The 26,529-nt window shown below is 46.4% G+C and overlaps 1 protein-coding gene across 1 annotated transcript; it reads left to right on the top strand.

Annotated features, from left to right (window-relative positions):
* The first annotated feature begins 1,622 nt into the window (after positions 1 to 1,622).
* On the top strand, positions 1,623 to 26,403 carry TRAF2 (TNF receptor associated factor 2). Its single transcript, XM_069943084.1, has 11 exons — positions 1,623 to 1,706; positions 7,491 to 7,699; positions 7,980 to 8,058; positions 10,203 to 10,301; positions 15,514 to 15,675; positions 15,759 to 15,833; positions 16,123 to 16,197; positions 17,051 to 17,416; positions 17,748 to 17,925; positions 18,520 to 18,668; positions 18,936 to 26,403. Exons 2-11 carry the CDS (start codon positions 7,503 to 7,505, stop codon positions 19,152 to 19,154), a joined length of 1,599 nt encoding a protein of 532 aa, XP_069799185.1. The 5' UTR covers positions 1,623 to 1,706; positions 7,491 to 7,502; the 3' UTR covers positions 19,155 to 26,403.
* Positions 26,404 to 26,529: the final 126 nt, after the last annotated feature.

Genomic DNA, 26,529 nt, shown 5'->3' with positions numbered 1-26,529 from the left:
GCAGCAGACGCTGCTATATCCTATGGGCTGCCCGCACGATCAGCGATCCCCCGGGCAGCCTCCCCGCCGCCCCCTCCCGCACTCACCCACTCGCTGCAGCCGCGTTGAATAGCGGCGGCAGCGAGCGGGGAACGAGGAGCAAACGAGCGCTGAGAGCGCTCGTTTGCTCCTCTAAACGACCGATGTAATCGGCCCATTAAGCTCTAAGGAGAGGGGCGACCTTTGGTAAATTGACCCCATGTTGCAAAAGATCAGAACAGCATGTGATGTCTTATACAGCATGACTTATGACTTATGACTCTGTATGTAATAATGTTGTAATAATAAAGACTCTGTCCTCTCTGACACAGTGCCTATCCCTGGGAGAGGGAGGTCTGGGATCTACAGTACACTATATAGGCTTGGTCTTCTCTCCACATACCCAATCTATTTGCCCACTTACCCCCTTCCCCTCTGCCAGCCTGGATTATTGCCCTGTAGCGGCAGCTAAAAGATCCATGGGCGGCCATAGGGTTATAGTGATCTCGGCTGTGTGCTGGGGGTCTCCAGAGCCATTATAAAGGGGTTACCTGGTGTTACCAGACTGATGGCTTATCCTTTAGTGCTGGCTCTATGAGGGTCTGACTCTCCGAACCCCTGCCGAGCTTCATTGACTATTAGCAGCAATGGTGCAATGACCTGCAGCTCTGCCTCCTTCATGTGAATAAACCACCCTGCAGAACATTGCACTGCTGCTAAAATAGTGCGATGACCTGCAGCTCTGCTTTCTTGATGTGAATACACCCCACTGCAGAGCATTACATCGCTGCTACTAGTAGTGAACCACACTGCAGAGCATTACACCGCTGCTACTAGTAATGATCAGGGATGAACTGCGGCACCACGGCTGCTATAATTCAATCGGTGGGCTGCAGGCGCTCTCCAGCAGATCTAATATTGATGACCTGAGCTGGGGACAGGCTATACATTTTGTAAGGCTGGAAAAGGGACCAATGGTGGGATGATCCCCGCCTGTTGTTAGTGGATTAGGGTTACACAATGGGCGCATGTGACTTGCGTGACCTACTCTTATATATTTTCCATGACATGGACAAGAATCTGTACAATTTTTCCATTGCATGTGACAACTCCCTGAGAGCCTGCCCCTGTTGCCCTCCGGCTGTACTGCAGACCTACAACTCCCAGCATGCCCTGACAGCCTGTCACTTCTGCTGTTGCAGAACTACAACTCCCAGCATACCCTTGAGCCTGCAGCTGCAAATGCATTGCTTTCTGAGCTGCTGCTGTCCAGTTGCACGCTAGAGCTCCCTGAAGGCCCTGATGATGGGAGTTGTAGTAATCCAGCAGCTGTATAGCCTCTGGCCTAGGAAGCCTATCCTGAGGGACTTCACCAGCCGAGGATTCCCATTGTGAGCTGCAGATCTGCTTCTATCGTATTATACATGATGTGTTATACTTTATACTATATACTATAAGTTGTTTGTCCTGTTGCAGGTTCTGGATTTATACAAGAGGATGCAGCATTCCTCCCGGACACGCTGACACACCGGGGTATCACATGGAGCTTACTAACCATATGGAAAATATACGCAGCCCGCCACATCTTCCGCCTATAGACTCAGAAGGTCCGGGTTATTACAAGACAGAACCGTTATTTGGGAGCCATACGTTTGGCTGAGGACCAGTTAAAACCTAACGTCTCACAGGTAATATATGTGCAAGGAATGTATATATGTATACAATGGTTGTAAGAAATGGTTCCTGATGGCTGTATGGTGGCTGGGGATCCAGCTTTGTCTTCTGTATACCTCCTGTTTCGTATGGATGCATACAGGGGGTAGTAGTTAAGCAAGAGCTGGAAAGTGCAGGTTGGGGAACACTATTGTGCATACCGTCCTACCAAAGCATTATAGGAGCTGCAGCTTTGCAGTAGTTAGAGAGGAAATACTGTCAGGAAATGTTTGCTGTTGGTGGTTTTGCAGGTTGAGCAACAATGACCCTCTCTGTATGAGTTCTGTTGGGGCATATAGGGGACTTTCTAGTGCTCTGGTACAAGGACATAATGCATGGCAAACTTGTGCAATCTGATTTCTTGGCTACCATTTTTTTTTTCATGGCTGCTTTGTTTCCTCTTTTTATATAGTTATGGTTGTTCGCTGAATCATTGAATGACTTAAACTGCGGCAGTTGTTGTGGTAAAGGTTTTGGCTCACCACAGACATTATTGACCTATTGCTAAGAGATGTCACCTATGTCCAGTCAGCTGGAGCAGACCCCTAACCCATGAGAACTCCGGCCAGAACAAATAATATATAGTGTGGGAAATGAATGAAATGAATTTATACTTACTAGGCCCCGTAGTGCAGTGTCACTGCCTACGGACCCCCGCCAGCCTCCTGAAGCTCCCGGTCATGTAACGCCACAGCCCAGGCATGCTGCTCAGCCATTCAGTGACTGCGGCGGGACCTCTGCAGTCACTGACTGGCTAAGCGGGCCCCTCCTACCAGGTTGTGATGACACTGGAAACTTAAGACTTGTGGCAGACAGGGAGCCAGAGACAATGGGCTGCGGGGCACAGAAACAGGTAAGTACAGATTCTTTACTATGTCCCGCCCCCCCCCCCCCCCCCCCAAACCTAGAGGGCCCCACTTATCTATTGGTAGCCTATCCACAGGACCCAACAATCATCTATTGATATCCTATTCACAGGACTCCCTATTGGCTACAGGGTCAGACTGCACTAGGTTTGTTTGTAGTCTATAACCAGGGAAAACCATTATTGGGGCTGCAGACCCAAAACAACAGATTTGTTTTAGTTTTTTTTTATTAACTTATTGCAAGTTTGCAATTGTTCATAGTTCTAATGCGCTGGAGAAACAAAAAGGATTGGAAAAGTATAAACAGCCTTTATGTATTCCGCAGGATTGCATCAATTCCAATGAAATACAGAAGAAATATCTCAATGTTTTGTTAAGTGACTAGTTTCCGAAAATGGGTGGAGATCAGCGGGTGTACCGATCATACTGGGGTTATGTGAGAGTGTGGTAATACATCTGCTTTGTGTTAAAGTAGAAACAACACCCCATCTTCTCCATTGACTGAATTTGGTTTTGCAGTGCCCCCCTTGTCTGCAGGCTCTGTGAGGTATTGCAGCGCCCCCCTTGTCCACAGGCTCAGTCTGGTATTAAATCTCAGGCAGCAGCTGTAGATAGATCACCTATTACATGTTATTGGGCAGTGATCATGCATCCAGACTATTGCTCCTGCAGTGTTGTGAATACTTTATAAACCCTGGCGAGGCTCCACCAGCACAATAAACAATGGCTTCAGGTAGGGACACGTCAGCGCTCGGTCGAGTGGAGTAGTTGAGCTGTGTGAGTGTACACGGGATTGTACAGGTATCGACTTGTATATTATATTGGGAGGTTTGCAGCAATGGGACCTGATGGGTGCTGAGTTATTAGATGTATCATTGAGCACACACCTTTTCCTCACTACACCCTCATGCGCTCTTAGGCTGCGTTCACACTACGTATATTTCAGTCAGTATTGTGACCAAAACCAGGAGTGGATTAAAAACGCAGAAAGGATCTGTCCACACAATGGTGAAATTGAGTGGATGGCCGCCATATAACAGTAAATAACGGCCATTATTTCAATATAACAGCCGTTGTTTTAAAATACCAGCAAATATTTGCCATAAACTGACTGCCATCCACTCAATTTCAACATTGTGTGAACATAGCCTCTCTGTGTTTTTAATCCACTCCTGGTTTTGGTTGCAATATGAGGACCACAATACTGACTGAAATATACGTAGTGTGAACCCAGCCTTAGGGTGAGTTCATACTGAGGAATTCTCGCGGATAATGTCCGGAATTCAGCTGTCTGTCCGCGTGCACGGCCGCGCGCCTTTCCGCCGGCTCCATAGACACCATTCTATGGGCCGGCATATTCTGCTATCCGCCGAAAGAAGTGACATGTTTTGCGGACATTATCCGTGAGGATTCCTAATTATGAACCCACCCTTACAGTAAAGAATGCTTTCAGCGCTGTTAGTAAAACTTTAATACTTCCTGTTTATTGTCCCTTGATGTGGTTATATCAGATATATAGCACACAGCAGTGGAGATATGTGACTGTGAGATAGATAGATAGTATCATCTTTACCTACAGTGGGTGGTCGGGGCATGCTGGGAGTTGTAGTGTTGCAGCAGGAGTGACAGGTCTGGGAACATTGCATACAGCATCCCCTCACAGCCAGTAATGGATGATAACAGCAGTAATGTCTTATCTTCTGTGATAAGAGAGCGATGGACGAGGTTCACCCACCGATGCCGCTCCCCCAGCATGACTGGAACAATGGATCAGTCACCCCCTATTCACACTATTTACATTGTGACACATCAGATTACTCCTTCCTGGCATTTTACATGATTTGCATCCGCACATCCTCTTCCATATCTTTTGCATGCCTCATGTCCTCATACTGGACTTCCATCATTGCACTGTTTGCATAAGGGATGAGTTTCCTCTTTTATCTCCGGAAATTGCATGATTCTGGGGTCGGAGACATCGTCCTATATTTACTGTCCACCTACTACACATACTGATCTCTGACTCCGCCAATCACACTGTCCTTATCTACAGGCGGCACATATTTACAAGCCTGGTTTGTCTCATGATTTAGGATATATAGATTCGTCATATTATGGCTGAGCTCCAGGGCAGGTCTTGTAAGGTAAATGTTGTCCAATGTCCTACTTGTTTGAAGGGTCCATTACAATAATCGAGGATCCCAACGATCTGTAGAGTAACCTGGCAAGCATCATGTGGCTGCCCCTTTTAATCATCTGATGACTGGTGTAATGCGGCCCCCAAAAGGCCTGGGGACACAGGGAGGCAAGTGGTACGAGCATTGATCAAGTCTGTGGCATTTATACTCGCTGATCGCTCTATTAGTCACAGAGTAGGACCGCCTACTTGACTCCTCAGCCCAGAATGAGCAGAGTTTTCTATTAATAAGTCACAAATTATCCTGTGCATTTCCCCATATAGTCACTGACTGACCAAGAGGGCTGTCCATTAACTGGGTGGTAACGTGGCATCTGCAGGAGATCCCGGAGCGGCGAACCAGTGCTTTTTTTTTTTTACTTATTTTTTTTATAATTTCCATAGAATTTTGGTTTTAGGATACAATAGTTTCAACATACAGTGATCACCCTAGAACCAATTAATATCATATATTGAGGAACATACACATATATAATACTATATATATGCGTGTGCCCAGCCCCTCTGGTCCTGTAACATCACAGAGCAGGACAGCACTTTCTCTTTCTGTATGGTGTGGACGGGATTCCAGGACTCTCCCACCTGTATGTAAGTGTGGATTATTTCCTTTATTCTTGTGTGGTTAGTGTTGGATATCTGCAATAGACATTACTCCATAAGCAGCATGCTGCCTCCCTGTTATTGTATTGTGTATATATACTCTATATACTGATTTCTCCATATATATCGCAGCAGGGTGTCTTGTGCATTGTCTCTCCAGTTGTTGCAAAACTAGAATTCCCATCATGCCTTGTCACCTTTACGTGTTGTTGGGAGTTGTGTTGCAGAGACACCCCCCCCCCCCCCCCCCCCCCAATAATTGTAGGATCTGGAGAATGCTTTCATCAGGCGTCTGGCGACAATTCATGGAGGCTTCAGTCCTCTGGGGGTGCAGATGGGCTGAGCATGTATGAGCGGGAGAGGCACTCCCATCCTGTACTCTCATTGGTCAGACATCTTTGGCATGATGATGAATACACAGTAATACAGCGATGTGGCTACTTGCCTTCTCCCTGATTGGTATGGACCCCCTGCTAAAGAGAGGGGATTATATTGCTGCTGAATCCCCATGGGCCATTACAGGCTCCTGACTGAGGTTATGCATCTCAGCCATCCTACGCTTCTTATACAGAGGTCTAGGTATCCGGCTCTGTCCTGCTGTGGCTTGGGAGTGTAATAAGCTATGGTGACATATAGATGTTCATGGTACACTATATATCTGCAGAACAGTATGATAGTATATACCATGTATACCAGCCCTGATTCATTCAGCTCCATAGAGTGCAGCCTAATAGTGACAATATGGGGTCTATTCCTAAACATAAACAGTTTCAATGCAGGATCATTGATGTCCTAGATGGCTTATATTCTGTTTCATCCTACAGAACTCCATATACTCATCACTGGTTTGGTCTGTTATCATGGATTATAGATGCCCTTTGGCAGTGGTGTCAAATTGGCGGCCCTCCAGCTCCCATAATGCCTGGACAGCCAAAGCTTTGGCCATTATTTGAATTGTAGTTTTGTGCCACTGTGCAGTATGGGTCATTGCCCCTCCATACACTGATGTCCTATAGTTACCTTCAATACTCCCTATCATGAAAAAGGGAAATATTTTCCACCCCCATCATAATTAATAAATGACTTCATGTCTAACTCTATTGCCTTCACCTCCCGCAGACGTTTCCTAGACCCTGGGCTTCATACCTGAATGCAGAAGATGGCATTAGATAGATAGATAATCTCCCCTGTATCACCATAGCGTCAGGTTACTGGAGAGTTACCCTATAATATAGTGGAAGCCTCTGGTACAGGAGCCCTGTGGTTATCTGGTCATGCAGCAGAGCTGTAATGTGCACTCAGTTATCGGTTGCACATACTTACCCCCATACTTACAGGAGCCTGGGGATATGTGTGTTGTGGTGGTGCCCGGGCACATCATTGCCTTGTGACTATGTCGCATCTCATCACATGATGCATGTTGGCACATACTGCTACCCCGTGCGTGTGACTCTACCACACATGATCCATTTGGGGTTGTCGTCATTAAGCTGTACAGACCCAGGACTCCTCACAGCTGAGTGTTTGCTACAATTGATGAATTATGGACATCTGGTAATGCTTTGTTCGGGCTGTGCCTGGGCGCAATGCTGCTGTATGACACTGATCCCCATCCTGTCAGCTTGTGCAAAGCTTTGACTTCAATCATGCACCAACAGCTGAGGGTTGTCAGGGCATGATGGGAGTTGTAGTTTTGTGTATATAGCATCCCATCACATAGATGTAATCCCCGTTTGGACTCCAGGATACAGGGATCAGGAGGTTCTCAGCCTCTGTTCACATTCACTGCCAGCAAGCAAAAATCTTGACAATGATGAGAAACCTAAAATGAAATTATATTAAAAGGAAAAGCTTGGTTGGTTTCATTTTATACAATGATGAAGTATTTACAGAATACAGGACCGGAGCGGCCAAAATGGAAAGTAGAAGTATCCGCTCTGTATGGGCTGTGGACTGTGCGGACTGTTCCAGACGGAGCCTGCTCTTCCCCTCTCAGACCGGCATGTGACACCACCGTGGCTTCTTCAGATCTTGTTTTTGTATAAACAGTGTCATCGCTGTGACCTAATGTTCTTCATTTCTCTTTTTCCTTCAAGTGCCACTTGCACATGGCCTCCGCAGCGTTGTCCATATCCTCTCCGCCTGGATCTCTGGAGGGAAACCAGCCCGGCTTCAAGAAAGAAATTCTAGGAGCAAAGCTAGAAGGGAAGTATCTCTGCTCCGACTGCAAGAATATCCTGAGGAGGCCCTTCCAGGCCCAGTGCGGCCATCGATACTGCTCCTTCTGCCTGAGGAAGATCATAAGGTAAGAGGGAATACTACTGCCCCATAGATAGTGGTAATGTCTGTGCCGCCCCACAGATAGCGGTAATGTCTGTGCCGCCCCCACAGATAGCGGTAATGTCTGTGCCGCCCCCACAGATAGCGGTAATGTCTGTGCCGCCCCCACAGATAGCGGTAATGTCTGTGCCGCCCCCATAGATAGCAGCAATGTCTGTATGTCTGTGCCACAGATTCTATGCATAGTCATAAAGTATAGATGAGAGAACTCTCTGGTCTTATTGTATGGCTCATTCTTCTCTCAGCTCTGGACCCCAGAAGTGTGCAGCCTGTATCCAGGAGGGTATATTTGAAGAAGGCATCTCCATTTTGGAAAACACCACAGTGAGTGCAAATCACAAATTGTAGTGTGACTTAATCCCATGTATATATTGTATGTGTATGTCTATATAAATATATACGGCTGTGTGTATATATAATGTCGCCTGTCGGGGGGTGGGGGATTATATTGGGATCAGCTCTTGGTGGTAATGTTGGAGGGAGGAAAAAGGGGTAAGTGTAAGGATCTAAGCAAATGTGAAGAACTTGCTAGCTATGGTAGAAACGAATCACATGACACTGGACATGGCAGCTTGCTGTGTATGGGGCTCCTCAGACCGGTCAGAGCCCATGTGACCCCTGTCCACCCTGATAGTGTCTGCAATGGGGATCAGAGCTGGAGCCGGAGCAATGGAAGGAAGGTTTGTGGTCTGATAAGTCACGTTTTCCATCATGTGGACGGCCGAGGAAGTGTGCTTCACTTACCTGGGGAGGAGATGGCACCAGGATGTGGAGAAGACAAGATGGTGGCGGAAGTGTGATGGGCAATGTTCTGCTGGAGACCTTGTGTCCTGGCATCATGTGGATGTATATGCAGTGAGATCCTAAGGACATAGCCACACGTTGTGCTGAGATCAGATCCCAGAGCTGTAATAAAAGAATCCCAGGTATCTCTAGTAAATTGTGATCTGCCCAAATATTACTCCTGGGCGGTGCTGGGAGAGGTGTCGGCCAGTGAGAGAAGGTGCTGCAGCTTCCCAGTGGTGATAGAGTGATCAGCTGAGCAAGATGGGAAGTAATAAAGTGGTAGAACGGAGCCTGAGGCACAGACACCACAAGGAAGGGACCTCCCCGCCTGTGTACACATCTGCAGCTGCATTACATCTAACATTGCAGCTAAACCGCCAGAGATCACTGAGGAATATACCGCAGTGCAGACAGTCATAGGAAACAATAACAATATACCACACCAGCATCAAGCCAGAGGTGGAACCTACTACTGCCAGATAACACAGGACATCGACTGACTGGTCCGAGCACAAAGAACCAGCGAGATATGAGGCAGGTGTTTAATATCTGATCAGTGTATATAGATTTATAGTTAATACTTAGTATTATAGTAGTTATATTCTTGTATATAGGAGCAGTATTATAGTAGTTGTATATAGGAGCAGTATTATAGTAGTTATATTCTTGTATATAGGAGCAGTATTATAGTAGTTATATTCTTGTATACAGGGGGCAGTATTATAGTAGTTATATTCTTGTTTATAGGAGCAGTATTATAGTAGTTATATTCCTGTATATAGGAACAGTATTATTGTAGTTATATTCCTGTATATAGGAGTATTATAGTAGTTATATTCCTGTATATAGGAGCAGTATTATAGTAGTTATATTCCTGTATATAGGAGCAGTATTATAGTAGTTATATTCTTGTATATAGGAGCAGTATTATAGTAGTTTTATTCTTGTATATAGGGAGCAGTTTTATAGTAGTTATATTCTTGTATATAGGAGCTGTATTATAGTAGTTATATTCCTGTATATAGGGGCAGTATTATAGTAGTTATATACCTGTATATAGGGGGCAGTATTATAGTAGTTATATTCTTGTATATAGGAGCAGTATTATAGTAGTTATATTCTTGTATATAGGAGCTGTATTATAGTAGTTATATTCCTGTATATAGGGGCAGTATTATAGTAGTTATATACCTGTATATAGGGGGCAGTATTATAGTAGTTATATTCCTGTATGTAGGTAGTGGTAAAAATAATATAGTGATCTATGAATCTGCCTGTTCAGCTGACATTGCTGTTTTTCGACTACTCTGATGACTTGTGGTTTCAGGGAGCATGAAAGTGATGACACCTTTTTTTGTAAAGAATTTTTTTAAGGCATTGTGAATTTGTTAGCTCCTTTTAGGTGGGGGAAGCAAAAGGTAAAGTGAGAACTATTTGTGGGTAAAAGAGAAAGTGAAAGCATTGGTGGGAAGTAATGAAAATGAAAGTGAAAGCATTGGTTGGGATGCAAAAGGGAAAGTGAAAGTTTTTTGTGGAGGTAAACACAAAAGCACACAAGGGGAAAATTGCAGATATTAGAGGGGTGATGTGCTTCATTTATGTAGAAAGTGATTCCCCTGTATAGATTTTCATAGTCACTCTCTCTTTTTTTTTTTTTTTTTTTTTTTTTTTCACATCTCCAGGCATTTTCAGATAACGCAGCGAGGCGGGAGGTGGAGAGTCTGCCCGCTGTCTGCTCCAACAATGGCTGCACCTGGAGAGGAACCATCAAGGAGTATGAGGTGAGACCCCTGGCCCCTGCGCTCGACTTTGTTCAGTTTTGCAGCGGTCGTTGCTATTTTTTGCTATGTTTTATGCGCTGTGTGAACACTGCTTCTACGACATCTTGTTATGTCTTGGATGCCTACTTAAGGTGCATTTACACGAAACGATAATTGGCCCGATCATACGATGTCGGAGTAACGATTTTTTTTCATAACGATCAGCGTTTAGACGGTACGATATATCGCATGGAAAATCGTTTTGCGATCATTTTGCGATCGCCTAAGCCTATCTCACACATTGGTTAAATCGGCGAACGACTGTTCACATGGAACGATCTGCGAATTTTTTGCGAAAGACGATTTGATGACATGTTGAAAGATTAAAATGAACGATTTCTCGTTCGTCGTTTGATCGTTCGCTGCGTTTACACGTACGATTATCGTTCGAATTCCCGCAAATTCGCACGATAATCGTTACGTGTAAACGCACCTTAAGTGTTGTGGTTTGTTAACCCTTTAAATGCTTGAGCTTCTGATTACATCAGCTAAATGCAATGGATGCTGAGGCTCCTTGTTTATGGATCTAGTCAATAGGTAGTGTGTATATATAGGGTGTTATATATCTACAACATTTAATTTCTCCGCCATTGCCAAGAGATGACTTCTGTCTGTGAGTACCTTTCACAGCTGAGGGTTTGGTACACTTGTTTCTAAGCTAGTTAATATCCTGTGAGCTGAATAAAGCAGCAGATGAAAGAAGAACAGGAAGTACTGACGCCTGCACACACCCAAAATAACCTACAATGGGGGGGGGGGGGGTGTATGGTGAATACTGTGTGTATGATGAGTATAAAGCACAACTCTCTCTAGTCTACCTGCACTGATACATTGTAACAAACACCCAGCACCGCACAGAGACTTGTGCTGCTGATCTATCACTCACAGAGCATTGGGTACAACTGTAGAAGTAGCTGGTCCCTGAGGATGTTACACTGATGGCGGAGATACACAGTATGCAGAATATGATGTTTATAAAATTCTACTATATTTTTAACATGTAAATCTGCACACAGACCCTATCATGTACTCTTCACCTGCAGCTGGTGGTGCTATATCCCTGTCCTCTAGTGTGTTAGTTTTAGTGCAGTTGTCCAGGATTAGAAAAACATGGCCTCTTTCTTTGAAAAACAGCGCCACCCCTGTTCTCAGTTTGGGTGCGATATTGCAGCTCCGTTCCAGTAAAGTGAATGGAGCCAAGTTGTAATACCACACACAACCTGATGACAGAGGTGGTGAAGCTATAATGATATATTTCTATATTATACCTAATTTTTCTTTCAAATCAACTGGTGCCAGAAATTTGTAATTTAATTCTATAAAAAAAAAAAATCTTGTCTTCCAGTACTTATCAGTTGCTGTTTGTCCTGCAGGAATTGGTGTATTCTTTTCAGTCTGGAGAGCAGGAAAAGTTTTCTGCTGGGATTTGCTGCTGCTCTGGACAGTTCCTGACATGGACAGAGGTGGCAGCAGAGAGCGCTGTGTCGGACTGGAAAGAATACACCACTTCCTGCAGGACATACAGCAGCTGATAAGTACTGGAAGACTGGAGATTTTTTAAAAGAAGTAAATCACAAATCTCTGGCACTTTCTGCCACCTGTTGTTTTAAAAGATTTTTTTTTTTTGTTAACTACCCCTTTAAACATTTGGGGGTTTTCCACAGTTATCCCGGCCCCAATGCTATACCCTATCCCTAGGGCGTTCCACCAACACAATGCTGATATTGGCTGCTAGGAGGACAGTGACATGTGAAGGAGCTGCCTCTGAGCCTGGGCATCATGAGATCCACACTCTCCAACATTTATGAAACTACAACTCCCAGCATGGTCGTCCCTCTGGATATGCTGGGAGTTCCAGAATGAAAACAATATGTTGGAGATGTCTGGTTGAGACATTGGTTTGACTGAGGTAACGGCATATGTCCATACGTATGTGACATCAGTCGATAGATAGCTACTGACGGATAGCCGGATCATCAGGGGTGACATCCAGCAATCCAGCACTGGCATTGCTGATGGTTTGTCTGCACTGACCCCCGCCAGCTGTCATAGTCTGGGTCTATACATTGAGGAGGATTGATTAGCTGCTTGGTACCAGTTCTATGACCTATAACAATAGGCAAAAAGTGGGTGGAGTTTCTTAGAAGGGGGCGTGGTCATAACATTCTATCGATTCATTGATATGTAACACCAGAAAATTGTGCAAAATGTGGCACGAATCTGTCACAGACCAAGGTGCACCAGATTTATATCCTTATTCCCTTCCTTATCTGCCGACCTGTGACCTCCAAGGTAATGTTCACAACTAGTTAAAAAGTTGCACAACCACCAAGATTCTTGGCAAAGTCCCAAGACACGCAGCGCTTGACTTTGCAGTAGGTTTTCTGTGGATTAGTGTTTCGCTAACCTAGGGCTCATCACTACACTACAACTCCCATCGTGTGTTTATGCTGCAGGGCATTTGATGGGAGTCGTAGTGTTGCGATGGCCATCGGCTTTGTGGTGCTAGGCAGCCATAAATGTTTTTTTATAGAGGCGTCATGTACCCGTCTGACTCGCTGAGCCGGTTCTGTCAGCTGTTATGGTCTGGAGATCTGGAAAGCACCTAAATGTTACAGCTTGGCGGCGGAGGCCTCAGATACAGAGAAAGGGGAGTGTGCAAAGGGCTAGAGGAAGTGAAAGTTGTCTTATACCAGTCTCAGTCCAGTTTTTACAGCCCTCGCTCCATTCTGTAGACATGTGACCAGGCGGTATGGTGAGGGGAAGAAAGCTTTAGTGAAGCAAGACATGCCAGCAGCACAGAGTATTTCAGGAGATGAGTATTAAGCCTATAAGAAGGAGTGGATGGATTCTGTTAGGGCTCAGGCGGTGGAAGGGAAGACATAGACTAGATAAAAGGAAGAAGAGAAGGTTCCCCGGGGAGCACAGAGTATTTCAGGAGAGGAGTATACTAATCATGCAGGAGTGGGGGGGGGGGGCACAGACTGTTAGGAGTAGAGTTCCCAGCAGCACAGAGTATTACAGGAGCCGAGGGTGCTGGACTTCTTGAGGGACAATCCTGTTATATGGTTTTCTATATCCCTCCGCCCTTTACTGACTGGACACATGAGGCGGCTGTGACCTTCCATACTTACATGCCGCTATGTAGGAAGTGACTGACAGGAAATCCTCTGAGACTTGTATCACATAGGGCCAGGGGATCTCCATAAGGATATTTTAGGGAGGATGGGGGGGGGGGGAGTATATGATAATGGACTCAGGACAAAGAGCTGACCCCTCCAGCTATAAAGGATCGGCCGCCATTGTGTAAGATAGTGAGTGGTGCAGAACTACTACTCCCATCATCAGCTGCCATTCTTGTATATGTGGGTAAATTCTCTATGGGTTCTATAAAGGATTGTCTTGCGAATAAGGGTGTCTCCGCCCTGGCCCCCTAGACGTTCCCAGCCTCTCCCTGTATTCTGTGATATACAATGGTGGCTCTGTGGTGACTACACCCAGTAAGGCGAGGCCCTGGCATGTCATCCTGCCGTTACTGGTATCAGTACTTGATGCGCTTCCTTATCTGGCGGTGACGTGACGCTTCACTGGTTTCCGGTGTCTTATCTAACCGTATTCACATTACCTGTTCCATCTGCTACACACAAAGCAATGCATATATAATACATACATATATATATATATATATGTATATAATATATGTATGTGTAACGTCACATCTGTAGCGTTATAAAGGTGACATTGGACTCTTCCTGGATATGATGGGTACAGCCCCTTATAACCTCTACAGAACACAAAGGCTTCCTTGTTCCTGCTTCCTTGTTCCATCTAGTCTCCAGCCCTCATCTCTTTACCTGAACCTTCTTCTAAGGTTAAAAGGGATTGTTTACCAAAAATATTTTTCTTTCAAATCAACTGGTGCCAGAGATTTGTAATTTACTTCTATTAAAAAATGTCCAGTATTCCAGTACTATCAGCTGCTGTATGTCCTGCAGGAAGTGGTGTAGTCTCTCCAGTCAGACACAGTGCTCTCTGCTGCCACCTCTGTCCATGTCAGAAAAATAAATGTATTCAAGGGTGCCCATAGCTTGTACCTGTGTGTTTAAGAGCAGTGTTCCCCAAGCTGTGTCTCTCCAGCTGTTGCAGAACTATAGCTCCCAGCATGCTGAGCACTGGTCTGCTACAGAGGAAGAGACAAGGGTACTGTAAGGAATCGATCACGAGCCAAAGGCTGTCAGGGCCCATCCACATGGCAGGATCATACAATCTGTAGCTCACTAGCTGTTACAAAACTACAACTCCCAGGGCATGATGGGAGTTGTAGTTTTGAGCCAGCGGTAGAGCCCCAGGTTAGAGAACACTGGTGTAGGAATACATATAGCTGTCAGATTTCTGGGGCACAGACTGTGGCTATATTGTAACGTAGATAAACCTCAACATCCACATCCTGCCTGACCCACATAGCAGCAGGTACAGGTGCAGCAGGTATAGGTGTGGATACTGATGTGTATAGTGATCCGCAGCTTATCTGACCGCAGCTTATCCAACAGAGATCAGGCACGCCAGGAGAAACTGTGATGCTATCGGCCCAGACCTGAGGCAGCAAGACATAGGACCAGATGTCAGTATATAAGGGGCTACTCTGGTGAAAATCATTTTCTTTCAAATCAGCTGGTTTCAGAAAGTTATATAAATTTGTAATTTACTTCTATTTATAAATATCCAGCATTCCAGTGCTTATCAGCTGCTGTATGTCCTGCAGAAAGTGGTGTATTCTCTCCAGTCTGACACAGTGCTCTCTGCTGTCACCTCTGTCCATGTCAGGAACTGTCCAGAGCAGGAGAAGTTTTCTATGGGGATTTGCTGCTGCTCTGGACAGTTCCCGACATGGACAGAGGTGGCAGCAGAGAGCACTGTGTCAGACTGGAGAGAATACACCATTTCCTGCAGGACATACAGAAGCTGATACGTACTGGAAAATTGGTTATTTTTTTAATTGAAGTAAATTACAAATCTATATAACTTTCTGACACCAGTTGATTTGAAAGAAAAAATTTATTTGTGAACTACCCCTTTTAAGTTTTCTCAGTATGTCTGATATGTAGATTCTCAGAATTGTGCCCCACCCTTCCTATTTCTCAGTATAAGTCGCTTCTAAACTGCTGTCTTCCAGGCCCAACATGAAGGAAAGTGCCCGTTCATGCTGGTACCGTGTCCTGCGTGCAAGACCTTGATCAGGGCGACCGATCGAGACTGGCACAATGAGCGAGAGTGTCCCGAGCGCAAACTGAACTGCAGATACTGCAAACTCTCCTTCTACTTTCCAGACATTAAGGTAGAGAAGGTTGTGGTGCTGGGGGGGGGGGGGGGGGTGATGGTGGAGCGTGCAGGAGACCTGACGTCCTCTGTCTCTTTCAGGCTCATGATGAGATCTGCCCCAAATTCCCAATGACTTGTGAAGGCTGCGGAAAAAAGAAGATCCCCAGAGAAAAGGTATTTATTCTGTGATGGACGACGCAGAGATGCAGCCCCCTCGCCTACTGTACACGTGTATAATAGATAAGCTCTGCTCATCGTGTCTTATACTCACAGCACCTTACACTGCTGATAGAAGCTTAGGTCTAATAGCCGTTCCTTTTCCTCTCCCACAATGCATTTCATCTCTACCATGCCTGGCATTCTATATACATATCCCACAATACATGACAGCAGAGAACGCTCAGCACACGTGCTCCCGAATTTGCTGAACTTTATAAAGTGACTCTTACGGCTTCTGTTTTAGTTCCAGGACCATGTAAAATCTTGCGGTCGGTGCAGAGTACCATGCCGCTATCTTGTTGCTGGCTGCACAGAGATGGTAAGTGTTGGCTTTCTATCTGAGTCTACAGGGCAGGCTATGCTGGATGCAGCCCCAGCGGCTATGACTTCTTGCTACCTCCATCTTTGTTTGGGGCGTAACAAGCGGTCACCTATGGGGCTTTTGCAGCAGATTCTCTGTTGTAGCAGCTCTCCTAGGGTCATGTGACCACCACGAGCTGTGTAAGGGCTCTGAATAATCATTGCTCCATTTTACACTTTAGATGGGGGATCCCTGCCCATACAGAGCCCCGTTTGCCACGTGGAGGGGGGGTTTGACTGCTGTAAAATAGCTGAGTTCACGTTTCAGCTAAGCCGTCACCCCCCATGCGATGCCAGGTCAGAAAAAGGTATGACCAACAGTGGAGAGAGGATGGACCGAACCAATATTTTGAAAGAAGGGGGAGGGGGTGTAGAAATCTATGAAGCTTAACTAGTGGGTGGGGTAATATTATTTATGGGACTTTTTATTGTTACTAGCTTTAAAGAAAGCTACACATCTAGGCATGTTAGGAGTTGTAGTTTGGCAACAGCCGGGGGAACCTTGGGTTTAAAACCATTCCAAAGTGAATGGTGGGAAACTATGTCAAAGCTGGTTTTATATATAAACATTCGCCAATAAACCTTTACAGGTAAATGGCATGGAGCGGGTATACTGGGCAACCGTGCCCTCCTGTCTTTACCTGTAGATGCACATGGCAGCCAGGTAACTCCTGCTCTGTTCAGCCATGGAGGTCCTGATGGCCGAGCATCTGAAAGCAGGAGGAGATGGTCACCATCTGCGGAGTCACAGGGCCGCGTTGTCATTGGCTGTAGGTAGCGATGTAATAGCTGTTAATTATTCTCGGTCATAGGTGGAGAACGACAAATTCTTAGAACATGAGAACAAGTACTTGGCCGAACATTTGGCGAAAGTGTGGGAGTATATACAACCACGGAGAAAGGAGCTGAGCGAAGTGACTCAGCGCATGGCAATGATGTCCGTGCAGGGCGTCCCCAGCCCGCTCAGCAGCATGTCCTCCAGCACGTCAATGAGCAGCGATGTCTCAAAGACGCCTGATCTACTGCGCCAATTCGAGGTGGTGGATAAGAAGAGCACGGTCCTGGAGAACATTGTATGTGTCCTGAACAAGGAGGTGGAGAGAGCCAGCATGACCATGGAGGAGGCCATGAGGCAGCGCAGGGCAGATCAGGAGAAGATCGACACTCTTAACGCAAAGGTCAGTATGCATGCTATGGATGTCAGGTGCTCGTATAGGCCTAGACATACAGGGTCAGGGAGGGTTCCCATTCACTGACAGAAAGCACAGATTTTATATACGGTGAGGAATTGAAAGTCTGTTAGAAAACTTTAGTTACATAACATTTACTATTATGTGTTTGTGTTCGGGTGGAGGTGCCCTTTAATAGAAGTATGCAGCAGCCCAACAGTGCCTGCCCTATAGATCAGATGTGTACACATAGTATAACTCATGCATACATTGGCATTGCTAGACCTGTAGGCCTCCGCTCCTCCTTCCGGTGGTCACCCTGTGATTCTTGGTGTTTTAGGTGCGGCAGCTGGAGCGCACGCTGGGTCAGAAGGAAGTGCAGCTGGCAGAGCTGGAGACCCGGGTGCAGGAGGCAGAACTCTCAACGTTCGATGGAATATTTGTTTGGAAAATTACAGACTTTGCAAAGAAACGTCAGGATGCCATCGTTGGCCGATGCCCAGCCATGTTTTCTCCACGTGAGTCAAAGTTTAGTGTGATAAGTAACGAGTAATCCTGAACCGTCTGCAGTCCCTGTCCATTGACAAAAGGAGCAATGGAGGGCGGAAAGGAGATCACAAGGGGAAGACTATTCGGTTTTGGGTGGCGTTACCTTTCTTGAAAAATAATAATAGTTTCTTTTTTTTTCAATAAATTTTTTTTTTAACAAATATAAAAAGTGCTCACTTTTTGCCCCCCACCCCAAGGAGTCTAGGGGCATGAGCGCCAACTTGTACCAATTGATCAATAGACCCGAGTACCTCCCAAACGTGGGAATAAGATTAGTAACATCATTTTTTTAACCCTGTGTCTTACTGTTGCTTTGTTACTCTTCTTGGAAATGAGTCTGACAGTACACGGACAGCTGAAAGTTACCATCCCTCTTCCTGATGGGGTGTATCCTCACATAGTATGACAGTGCTCGAGCCTCTAATAATTGTCAGGCATGTAGGAGGCTGCACCCCGCAGCATTTAAAGGGGTTCGTATTGGTAGGACCCTACTGACAACTCTTGTACTGAGACCTACACTTCTAAACATGTGTAACATTGTATATAATTTTTTTTGTATCCAGCTTTTTACACCAACAAGTATGGCTACAAGATGTGCCTGCGGATTTATCTGAATGGGGACGGCACAGGGCGAGGAACACACCTTTCCCTTTTCTTCGTGGTGATGAAGGGGCCAAGTGATGCCTTACTGCGGTGGCCATTTAATCAGAAGGTCAGTGCAGAACCTCCAACTAGGTGTCCTACTGTGGGATGGGGTGTATACGCTGCCTGTAACATGTTGTGGGCTGGAGTGTATACACAGCCTGTAACATGTTGCAGGCTGAAGTGTATATACGGTATACGGCCTGTAACATGCTGCGGGCTGGAGTGTATACACGGCCTGTGATGTGCTGCGGCTGGGGTTTATACATGGTTGTACTGATTTCATGTCTGCTGTTATATAGGGGAGGCCGCTGAAGTTTTGCATTCTTCTTTACAGGTCACTCTGATGTTATTGGACCAAAACAACCGAGAACACATCATAGACGCCTTCAGGCCAGACATCTCATCCTCGTCTTTCCAGAGGCCAGTCAGCGAGATGAACATCGCCAGCGGATGCCCGCTCTTCTGCCCCATCTCCAAGCTGGAGGGCAAAAATTCTTATATCCGGGAAGATACCATTTTCATTAAAGTCATTGTGGATCTCACTGGTCTTTAGAGCAAGAAGAAATCCAGAGTGTAGGATCCCTCCTCTTGTGTTCTACGTAGATGAGATTGTGAGTTCTGTCACGCAGCCATGTGTGTACAGCTGCGATATGTGTATAGTACAATCCGTACTCAAGAAGTTTCCAATCTACAGTGAATGTAACAAGTGTCGTCCTCGCGTCCTCTGCATCCATGGGATCAATATTACAGACCTCACATCAATGGTTTTTAGTTATTTTAGGGGGATTTGGCATGGCGGACCAATCCAACACAATCTTTCCTCTTTGGCATTGTCCATCTTTAGTGATTCCTGTGTAACCATATACCCTGGAGTACAGGCAATCTTATATACCACTATCTATAGATTCTCCTCCCCCTCCAGCAGTCGTCCAGGCCTTGGGGCGCTTTCACAATGTGTTTGCAGTTTTTGTTAGGAGGATTTCCTGCCGTATACCTCTAGAGGGATGACGCTGTGTACAGGAATACAGCGGCATCTCTAGGTCATATGTATACTGTACAGTATGTGTCTGGTCACTCTTTTGGCCTCCATCAGGCGAGTTGGGGCCTATGGACACGTTTGATGTATACAACAGGAATTTTTTGGGGGGCAAACAGATGCTGCAAGTGCAGGATGAAAGCGACCTTACCTGGCGGCCGCCGGTCACTCCTATTAGGCTATTCGTGAAGAATCGCACATATTACTGATCCATCCTCTCCATGTCCTCGCTGTTCCTTGGAGCAGCCACATCATTGAGGATCGCTGGTTCTGAATGCTACATCTTAGGCTCTGATCACATCACATTCGAGCCTTCAGTCAGACGTAGATATGGTTTACTGCTCACTGTATGCCTCTGACCGAAGGTTTTCCAGGTGCCACTGTATAGTATACCTCACATATAGTGTTGAGCGGTGATGACAATCTGTTTGGCATTGTTCTCTGCAACCAAAGTCTTGGCGTTGTAGCAGTGCAGCCCTAGAAAACATGGATACACCTATGGCATCTCTGCTCAACACTAGTCACAAGGTTTTATTATTATTATTATTATTATTATTATTTTGCAAGGTGTCTATGCATAGAAAAGCGTGGTGGACTGTGCTTATCTATACAGCAAACAAGTATTCCGATATCCTAACGGAAGGCTGTTCTGGCTTCCATCGGCTGAATGGGGCCTTGTGCTTATGTGTAGCATAGGGCAACATGATATGGCTTATAATGAAATCCCCCTCTTTCTCATCCCGCCACTCACTATGATAACGAGAGGAGGCACTGGTGTCATAGCAGGCGAGGACTGGAGGAAGACAGCAGTATATCAGACCCCTATGGCGCCAGGTCACTGAACCGTGCATGAAGCAGCGGAGCCCATGAGGGCCACATTAAGGAATATTAGGGCCCATGATAGGCTTACAGTGCGGGTACCACTGCTAGGACCCCACTGTTCCTAAACATCAGCTCTCTACCCCCCCAATACACATACATGCTTAGCATGTTATTGCCCGGCCCTGGATTAGCTCTAATATGATGTGAACAGAGCCTTATCTTGAGAAGCTGCTTCTTGGGATGTCCTGTAGTCAGATCCGGCTTCACGAAGTCCATTGTGTGTTCCATTAGCCCTAAAGCATCAGCAGTTCCACATCTAAATCATACTGCCGTCCCATAGATGCAGAGGACACGCGCCTTGAGTTATATCTCCCACCTGAGGCCCGGGCCCAGCACCTCCATGGATCAGTCAGTCCCCCAGATACATCCCGATAGATCAGTCACAGGTAGTCGTACTGTTCCATGTGGTCTGCTAGTGGATAACAGCACCACACCCCCTGGTCTGTATACATGTGCATGGGGCAGACTGTGATGTGTATAGAACCTAAAGAGCCATTCCACCTGAAGTCTATTACAGATCTGCAGCATGGTCTGGTACAAATACATTTTGGGTGGAAATGCCCTTTAAGTCTCCAGCCTGTGCTGTGCAGATGGCGTGTAGCTCTGTCAGCACTGCAGAACCTGCTGCCCGGCACAGATCACATGGAAGCAGGAATAGAGAGACAGCAGCAGTGATCCCTTGTTTCTTTTCTTTGCTCTCACATCTCCATGTTGGTCACATAATATTTACTTAGCTTTACTGATCTCTGACCCTTTAAATAAACCTTAGTCAGGGGGGTGGAATCTCACCAGTCCAGAAGATGGGGGGGGTCTGCATTGGCTGGGACCCCCTCTGAGGATACACTCATACCCAGCAGATACATGGATTTCTGTGAACCCCCATTTGCATGAATGAGACGAAAATCTGCACCAAATATGCTGTGTGTGAACACAGCCCGATTCCTATCTTGTCACCGACACCAGTGAAGCCTGTAATGCAGGGATGGGGAACCTCCGGCCCTCCAGCTGTTGCAAAACTACAATTCCCATCATGCCTGGACAGCCAAAGGTTCCCCATCCCTGCTGTAATGGGACGAATGGAACCCCCCCTCCCCAATAATAGGTCTAACAATAATGATGCAGAATGTAGTTAGAATATTGCAGGATACAGAAGGTGACCCGGGCCTCAGATGTGAATATAGCAAAGACATCTGAAGTATATTCGGCTTCTATACATATAGAAGTATAATTGGCTCTTTCAAAATTCTTGTTTTCATAAAAAATTGCTCTTCTACTCCTCCGCTGTATTCAGACATATACCGTGGTGTAGTCACAGGGTTCATTGTCTGTAAGTGACTATGTCTGGTGGGCTTCATGGTGGGTCAGGAAAGCATATTTGTTCTATCCCATCAATAAAGCACATACTGGTGGCAGTAGTCACACATAGGATTGTCCTAGTGAACACTATGACAATACCTCGGTATAAGTTTGGAATACAGCCAAAATCTTCTGGCCGGCTCCACTATGTCTGGTTGCACCATTAGTAAGACCCCCTCCCCAGCCACACACCTTCTACCCACCTGAAACCAAGTGAACAGATTGTCGGCAGTGGTCGGCTCATCCGCTCAGATTGTGGGTGGTGGTCGGCTCATCTGCTCAGGTTGCTGGTGGTGGTCGGCTCATCCGCTCAGATTGTGGGCGGAAGTCTCCAGATGGCGTTGGGCTCATCTGCTTCGATTGTTCGTGGTGGTCGGCTCATCTGCTCCGATTGTCGGTGGTGGTCGGCTCATCTGCTCCGATTGTCGGTGGTGGTCGGCTCATCTGCTCCGATTGTCGGTGGTGGTCGGCTCATCTGCTCCGATTGTCGGTGGTGGTCGGCTCATCTGCTCAGATTGTCGGTGGTGGTCGGCTCATCTGCTCCGATTGTCGGTGGTGGTCGGCTCATCTGCTCCGATTGTCGGTGGTGGTCGGCTCATCTGCTCCGATTGTCGGTGGTGGTCGGCTCATCTGCTCTGATTGTCGGTGGTGGTCGGCTCATCTGCTCAGATTGCCGTCGGCGGCGGTCTGCTCACATCCACTCAGATTTTTCCCTCATTCCTTGAATGTCGTGGAGGACGGAACAGGGAGGTTTTGTTTAGTTTTTTCCCTTTTCATTATAAAGTGATAAACTGGTGATATGATAGAGAAGTGATGGAGTGTCAGGACATAGTGGAGCTGGTCCGTGTCCCCTGGAGGCCCCCAGTGAGGCAGGCGCAGTCCCGTCATCACCTGTGGGGGTCCTCATGGTCCCAACAAATGTGCTAAACTACATCCTATAACTATTGTAACATATTCTCATAATGATCACACTGTAACTATAACATGGTAGATTCTGGCTGAATGTAGTGTGGGGGTCTTCTCTGATGTCAGCCGCAGTCTCAGCCCTCTCTATGTGGTGGTATATGGTGGGCTCCAGACAAGCACCAAGACTGCGGGTGGGCCGCCTCTCACTATGATGCCGTTGCAGAGTCATGGCACCCTTGGAGGGATTCATCTATCTTGATATGGTGAAGGCAGCCATATTGTTGTGAAGCCAATATGTTATCACTTGACTGCTACAAGCTTATTGATTATTGATTGAAGTCTATAATCCAAAAATATATCTATCTCAATATGAAGAAGATACAGCATATTCATATAAAAACTGGTATAAAAACTGGTGTGAGGCCTCCTGGGACCCCCGCGGCATCCTGAACGGACCTCTAGGCATGAGCACTGCCGCATTATTGGATAAGGATGTATGGATATGCGCTTAATACTACAAGGAACCTAACAAACTCATCAGGATACTCTGTCATATGAAGTATGTCGCCTCATGGTATATATAACCCCGCAGATCTGTGAATCACATGATCAGACAGGTTTATTGGTTGGGGGGGGGGTGTTTTAATTGAAAATGTTTTGATTGCACTTTTTTTTTTACTTTCCACAATGTGTAAGGTGTAGTGCAATGTACAAGTAAAGTATAAAGAAAGGTTCTGCCAACCCTGTGTTTAGCATCTACACAACAAAGCTGCGGAACCTCTCATTATACACCAGCAATGGCTTTATACCAGGTTAGATGGGGGGGTAGGAGCGGATGGTGTGAGGAGGTGACAATTATATTGTTTTCTGTTATTACAGGATACAGTGATTCATTAGTTTAGATGTGAAGTAACTACTATGTACTAGGAGCTAATGTACAGGACGTGGCGGACTATATATACCGCCATCAGTGATGACCATAGCGTCTACACGGGGGGGCTCCCGTTACCCCGACATGATGTGATCACCACAGCCGATGCGTCACACACAGCAGATCTGCTGCAGAATCATCTGATCCTCTCATCTATCTCAATGGGGTTTGCAGAAATCCTTCCACTTACTGCTGGTAAATCTGCTGTGTGTGAACATGTCTTATAGTAACCCAGGCCCCCAGGACTGTCCTGCGGTGAGGCCTGCCGGAGGCGATTATCTGTCACAACAGACCGATAATCCTGCGTTATAGGGCCGGCAATCGGTCACACACTGGTCAGCTGATCACTCAATTGTACGATGCTTAAGAACCATTGGCTGCACGTCTCCTCGTGTAATAGCCCTGAAATCAGCAAGACTGGCGCTTTAGCAATTACATACATTTAAAGGTACATTAAGGATCTTACAGTTGTCAGATATATGCCATTATATATGGTTATGTGGCTCTATAGTTATACTATAGCATTATTACCTGAAGTTGGATTACACGCCTCCAAGGCTTGTAGCACATACAATATTATTTTACTGAGTTATGTTACTGTTTACTAATCTGAGTTTAATTTCTGGTTGTAATTTTGTGCTTATTAATTATTATTATTGGGTTACTTTACAGCATTTAGAGAAATGCTTCACAGCAGGGCTCATGGCGCACAGGACACAAGAATGAGAGTGACTTCTGAGCGCGCTCAGTGACCTTTATAGGGGTCATTCTACAGAGAGGGAGATGCCGAGTTGTGAGAAGCAGCTCTGGTGAGTGTGAGCCTGCTGGGAAACTACCTGGACAGGACAGGAAGTCTCAGATTAATTTGAGGCCTAGCGGAAATTGCAAAATTGAAACCTTTTTAAAAAAGGAAAAAAAAAATAGCCTATTAAAGAATTTTAAGAATTTCTAACACCATACTTCCTTTAGGACACAAGATTTTTTTTTTTCTAAAGAAAATTTTTTTGTGTATGCAGTAGGAGTTGGTTGGACCCATGTATTATTTCTATGCCCAGTACTTTGCCTTTTTCCTTTGCATTTCCATGTCAACCAGGGGGTGTGTCCTTTATCTGCTGACTGACAGCACTATAGGCCAATAAGCTTCCAGCCACCACCACCTGAATGCCTGCCCCTCTCTGTATACACGCTTATATGTATGATATCCTTATTTGTATATAAGCCATCCAACCTTGATAGCTGAGGCGACAGTGGTGATCCTTTGGCTGCCAGCAGAGGCAGGACAGCGGTGATCCTATGGCTGCCAGCAGAGGCAGGACAGCGGTGATCCTATGGCTGCCAGCAGAGGCAGGACAGCGGTGATCCTATGGCTTCCAGCAGAGGCAGGACAGCGGTGATCCTATGGCCGCCAGCAGAGGCAGGACAGCGGTGATCCTATGGCTTCCAGCAGAGGCAGGACAGCAGTGATCCTATGGCCGTTAGCAGAGGCAGGACAGCGGTGATCCTATGGCCGCCAGCAGAGGCAGGACAGTGGTGATCCTATGGCCGCCAGTAGAGGCAGGACAGCGGTGATCCTATGGCCGCCAGTAGAGGCAGGACAGCGGTGATCCTATGGCCGCCAGCAGAGGCAGGACAGCGGTGATCCTATGGCCGCCAGTAGAGGCAGGACAGCGGTGATCCTATGGCCGCCAGTAGAGGCAGGACAGTGGTGATCCTATGGCCGCCAGTAGAGGCAGGACAGTGGTGATCCTATGGCCGCCAGCAGAGGCAGGACAGTGGTGATCCTATGGCCGCCAGCAGAGGCAGGACAGTGGTGATCCTATGGCCGCCAGTAGAGGCAGGACAGCGGTGATCCTATGGCCGTTAGCAGAGGCAGGACAGCGGTGATCCTATGGCCGTTAGCAGAGGCAGGACAGTGGTGATCCTATGGCCGCCAGCAGAGGCAGGACAGTGGTGATCCTATGGCCGCCAGCAGAGGCAGGACAGTGGTGATCCTATGGCCGCCAGCAGAGGCAGGACAGTGGTGATCCTATGGCCGCCAGTAGAGGCAGGACAGTGGTAATCCTATGGCCGCCAGTAGAGGCAGGACAGTGGTGATCCTATGGCCGCCAGCAGAGGCACGATAGTGGCGATCCTATGGCCGCCAGCAGAGGCAGGACAGCGGTGATCCTATGACTGCCAGCAGGGGCAGGACAGTGGTGATCCTATGGCTGCCAGCAGGGGCAGGACAGCAGTAATGGGATGTGAGTGAATAGGATAATTCTTTTTCTACATTCAGAAGATGGAACCCTTAAATCCTTTCACAGCTTGAGATGGTTGAAAATCTTTTGCAATACAATGATTGAATGTTACGTACTTGGGGTCTGCAGTGGAGGTTTGGGGGTCTTCAGGGTAGGTCTGCTCCTCCATTCCTCTTCAGTGCAGGCAATGGTAATTGTATTCCGTGAGAATCATAGAGGCTCAGCAGGTTCTATGGTGGGGAGAGGAAAGAGCACAGCAACACCTCAGAGGGGCCCCTCATATCCCACCAGGGGACCTCACTATTACAGAGCCTGACTATACGTATTACTGGGCTGTATTGGTTGTCTGTACATTGAGTTCTTGCTCTTTATGATGTAATCCTAGATATTGTATGGCATGTCACCCACCATTATTGTATCACTGATACATCAATAAAGGATTATATATAGTGGAGAGTCCTGTATCACTGGATATAACCTGTTGCTGCTTTCTCTACACCTGAGGAAGACACCTGGCTGGAGCCACAGCGGTCACGGTAAGACTTTATATCCGATAGACAGATGTTTTGTACTGAGTGTA

This window comes from Dendropsophus ebraccatus, chromosome 10, assembly GCF_027789765.1.
Source record: "Dendropsophus ebraccatus isolate aDenEbr1 chromosome 10, aDenEbr1.pat, whole genome shotgun sequence".
Taxonomy (NCBI): Eukaryota; Metazoa; Chordata; class Amphibia; order Anura; family Hylidae; genus Dendropsophus; species Dendropsophus ebraccatus.
Note: the sequence above shows the minus strand (reverse complement) of the source record. Positions and strands in the feature narration are given on the sequence as shown.

Excerpts from the sequence above, each read along its gene's own strand:
- TRAF2 (XM_069943084.1), top strand. The coding sequence starts at position 7,503 with ATGGCCTCCGCAGCGTTGTCCATATCCTCTCCGCCTGGATCTCTGGAG. Across the intron at positions 10,302-15,513 it reads GAACCATCAAGGAGTATGAG|GCCCAACATGAAGGAAAGTG; the intron begins GTGAGACCCCTG and ends GCTGTCTTCCAG. Across the intron at positions 18,669-18,935 it reads GGTGGCCATTTAATCAGAAG|GTCACTCTGATGTTATTGGA; the intron begins GTCAGTGCAGAA and ends TCTTCTTTACAG.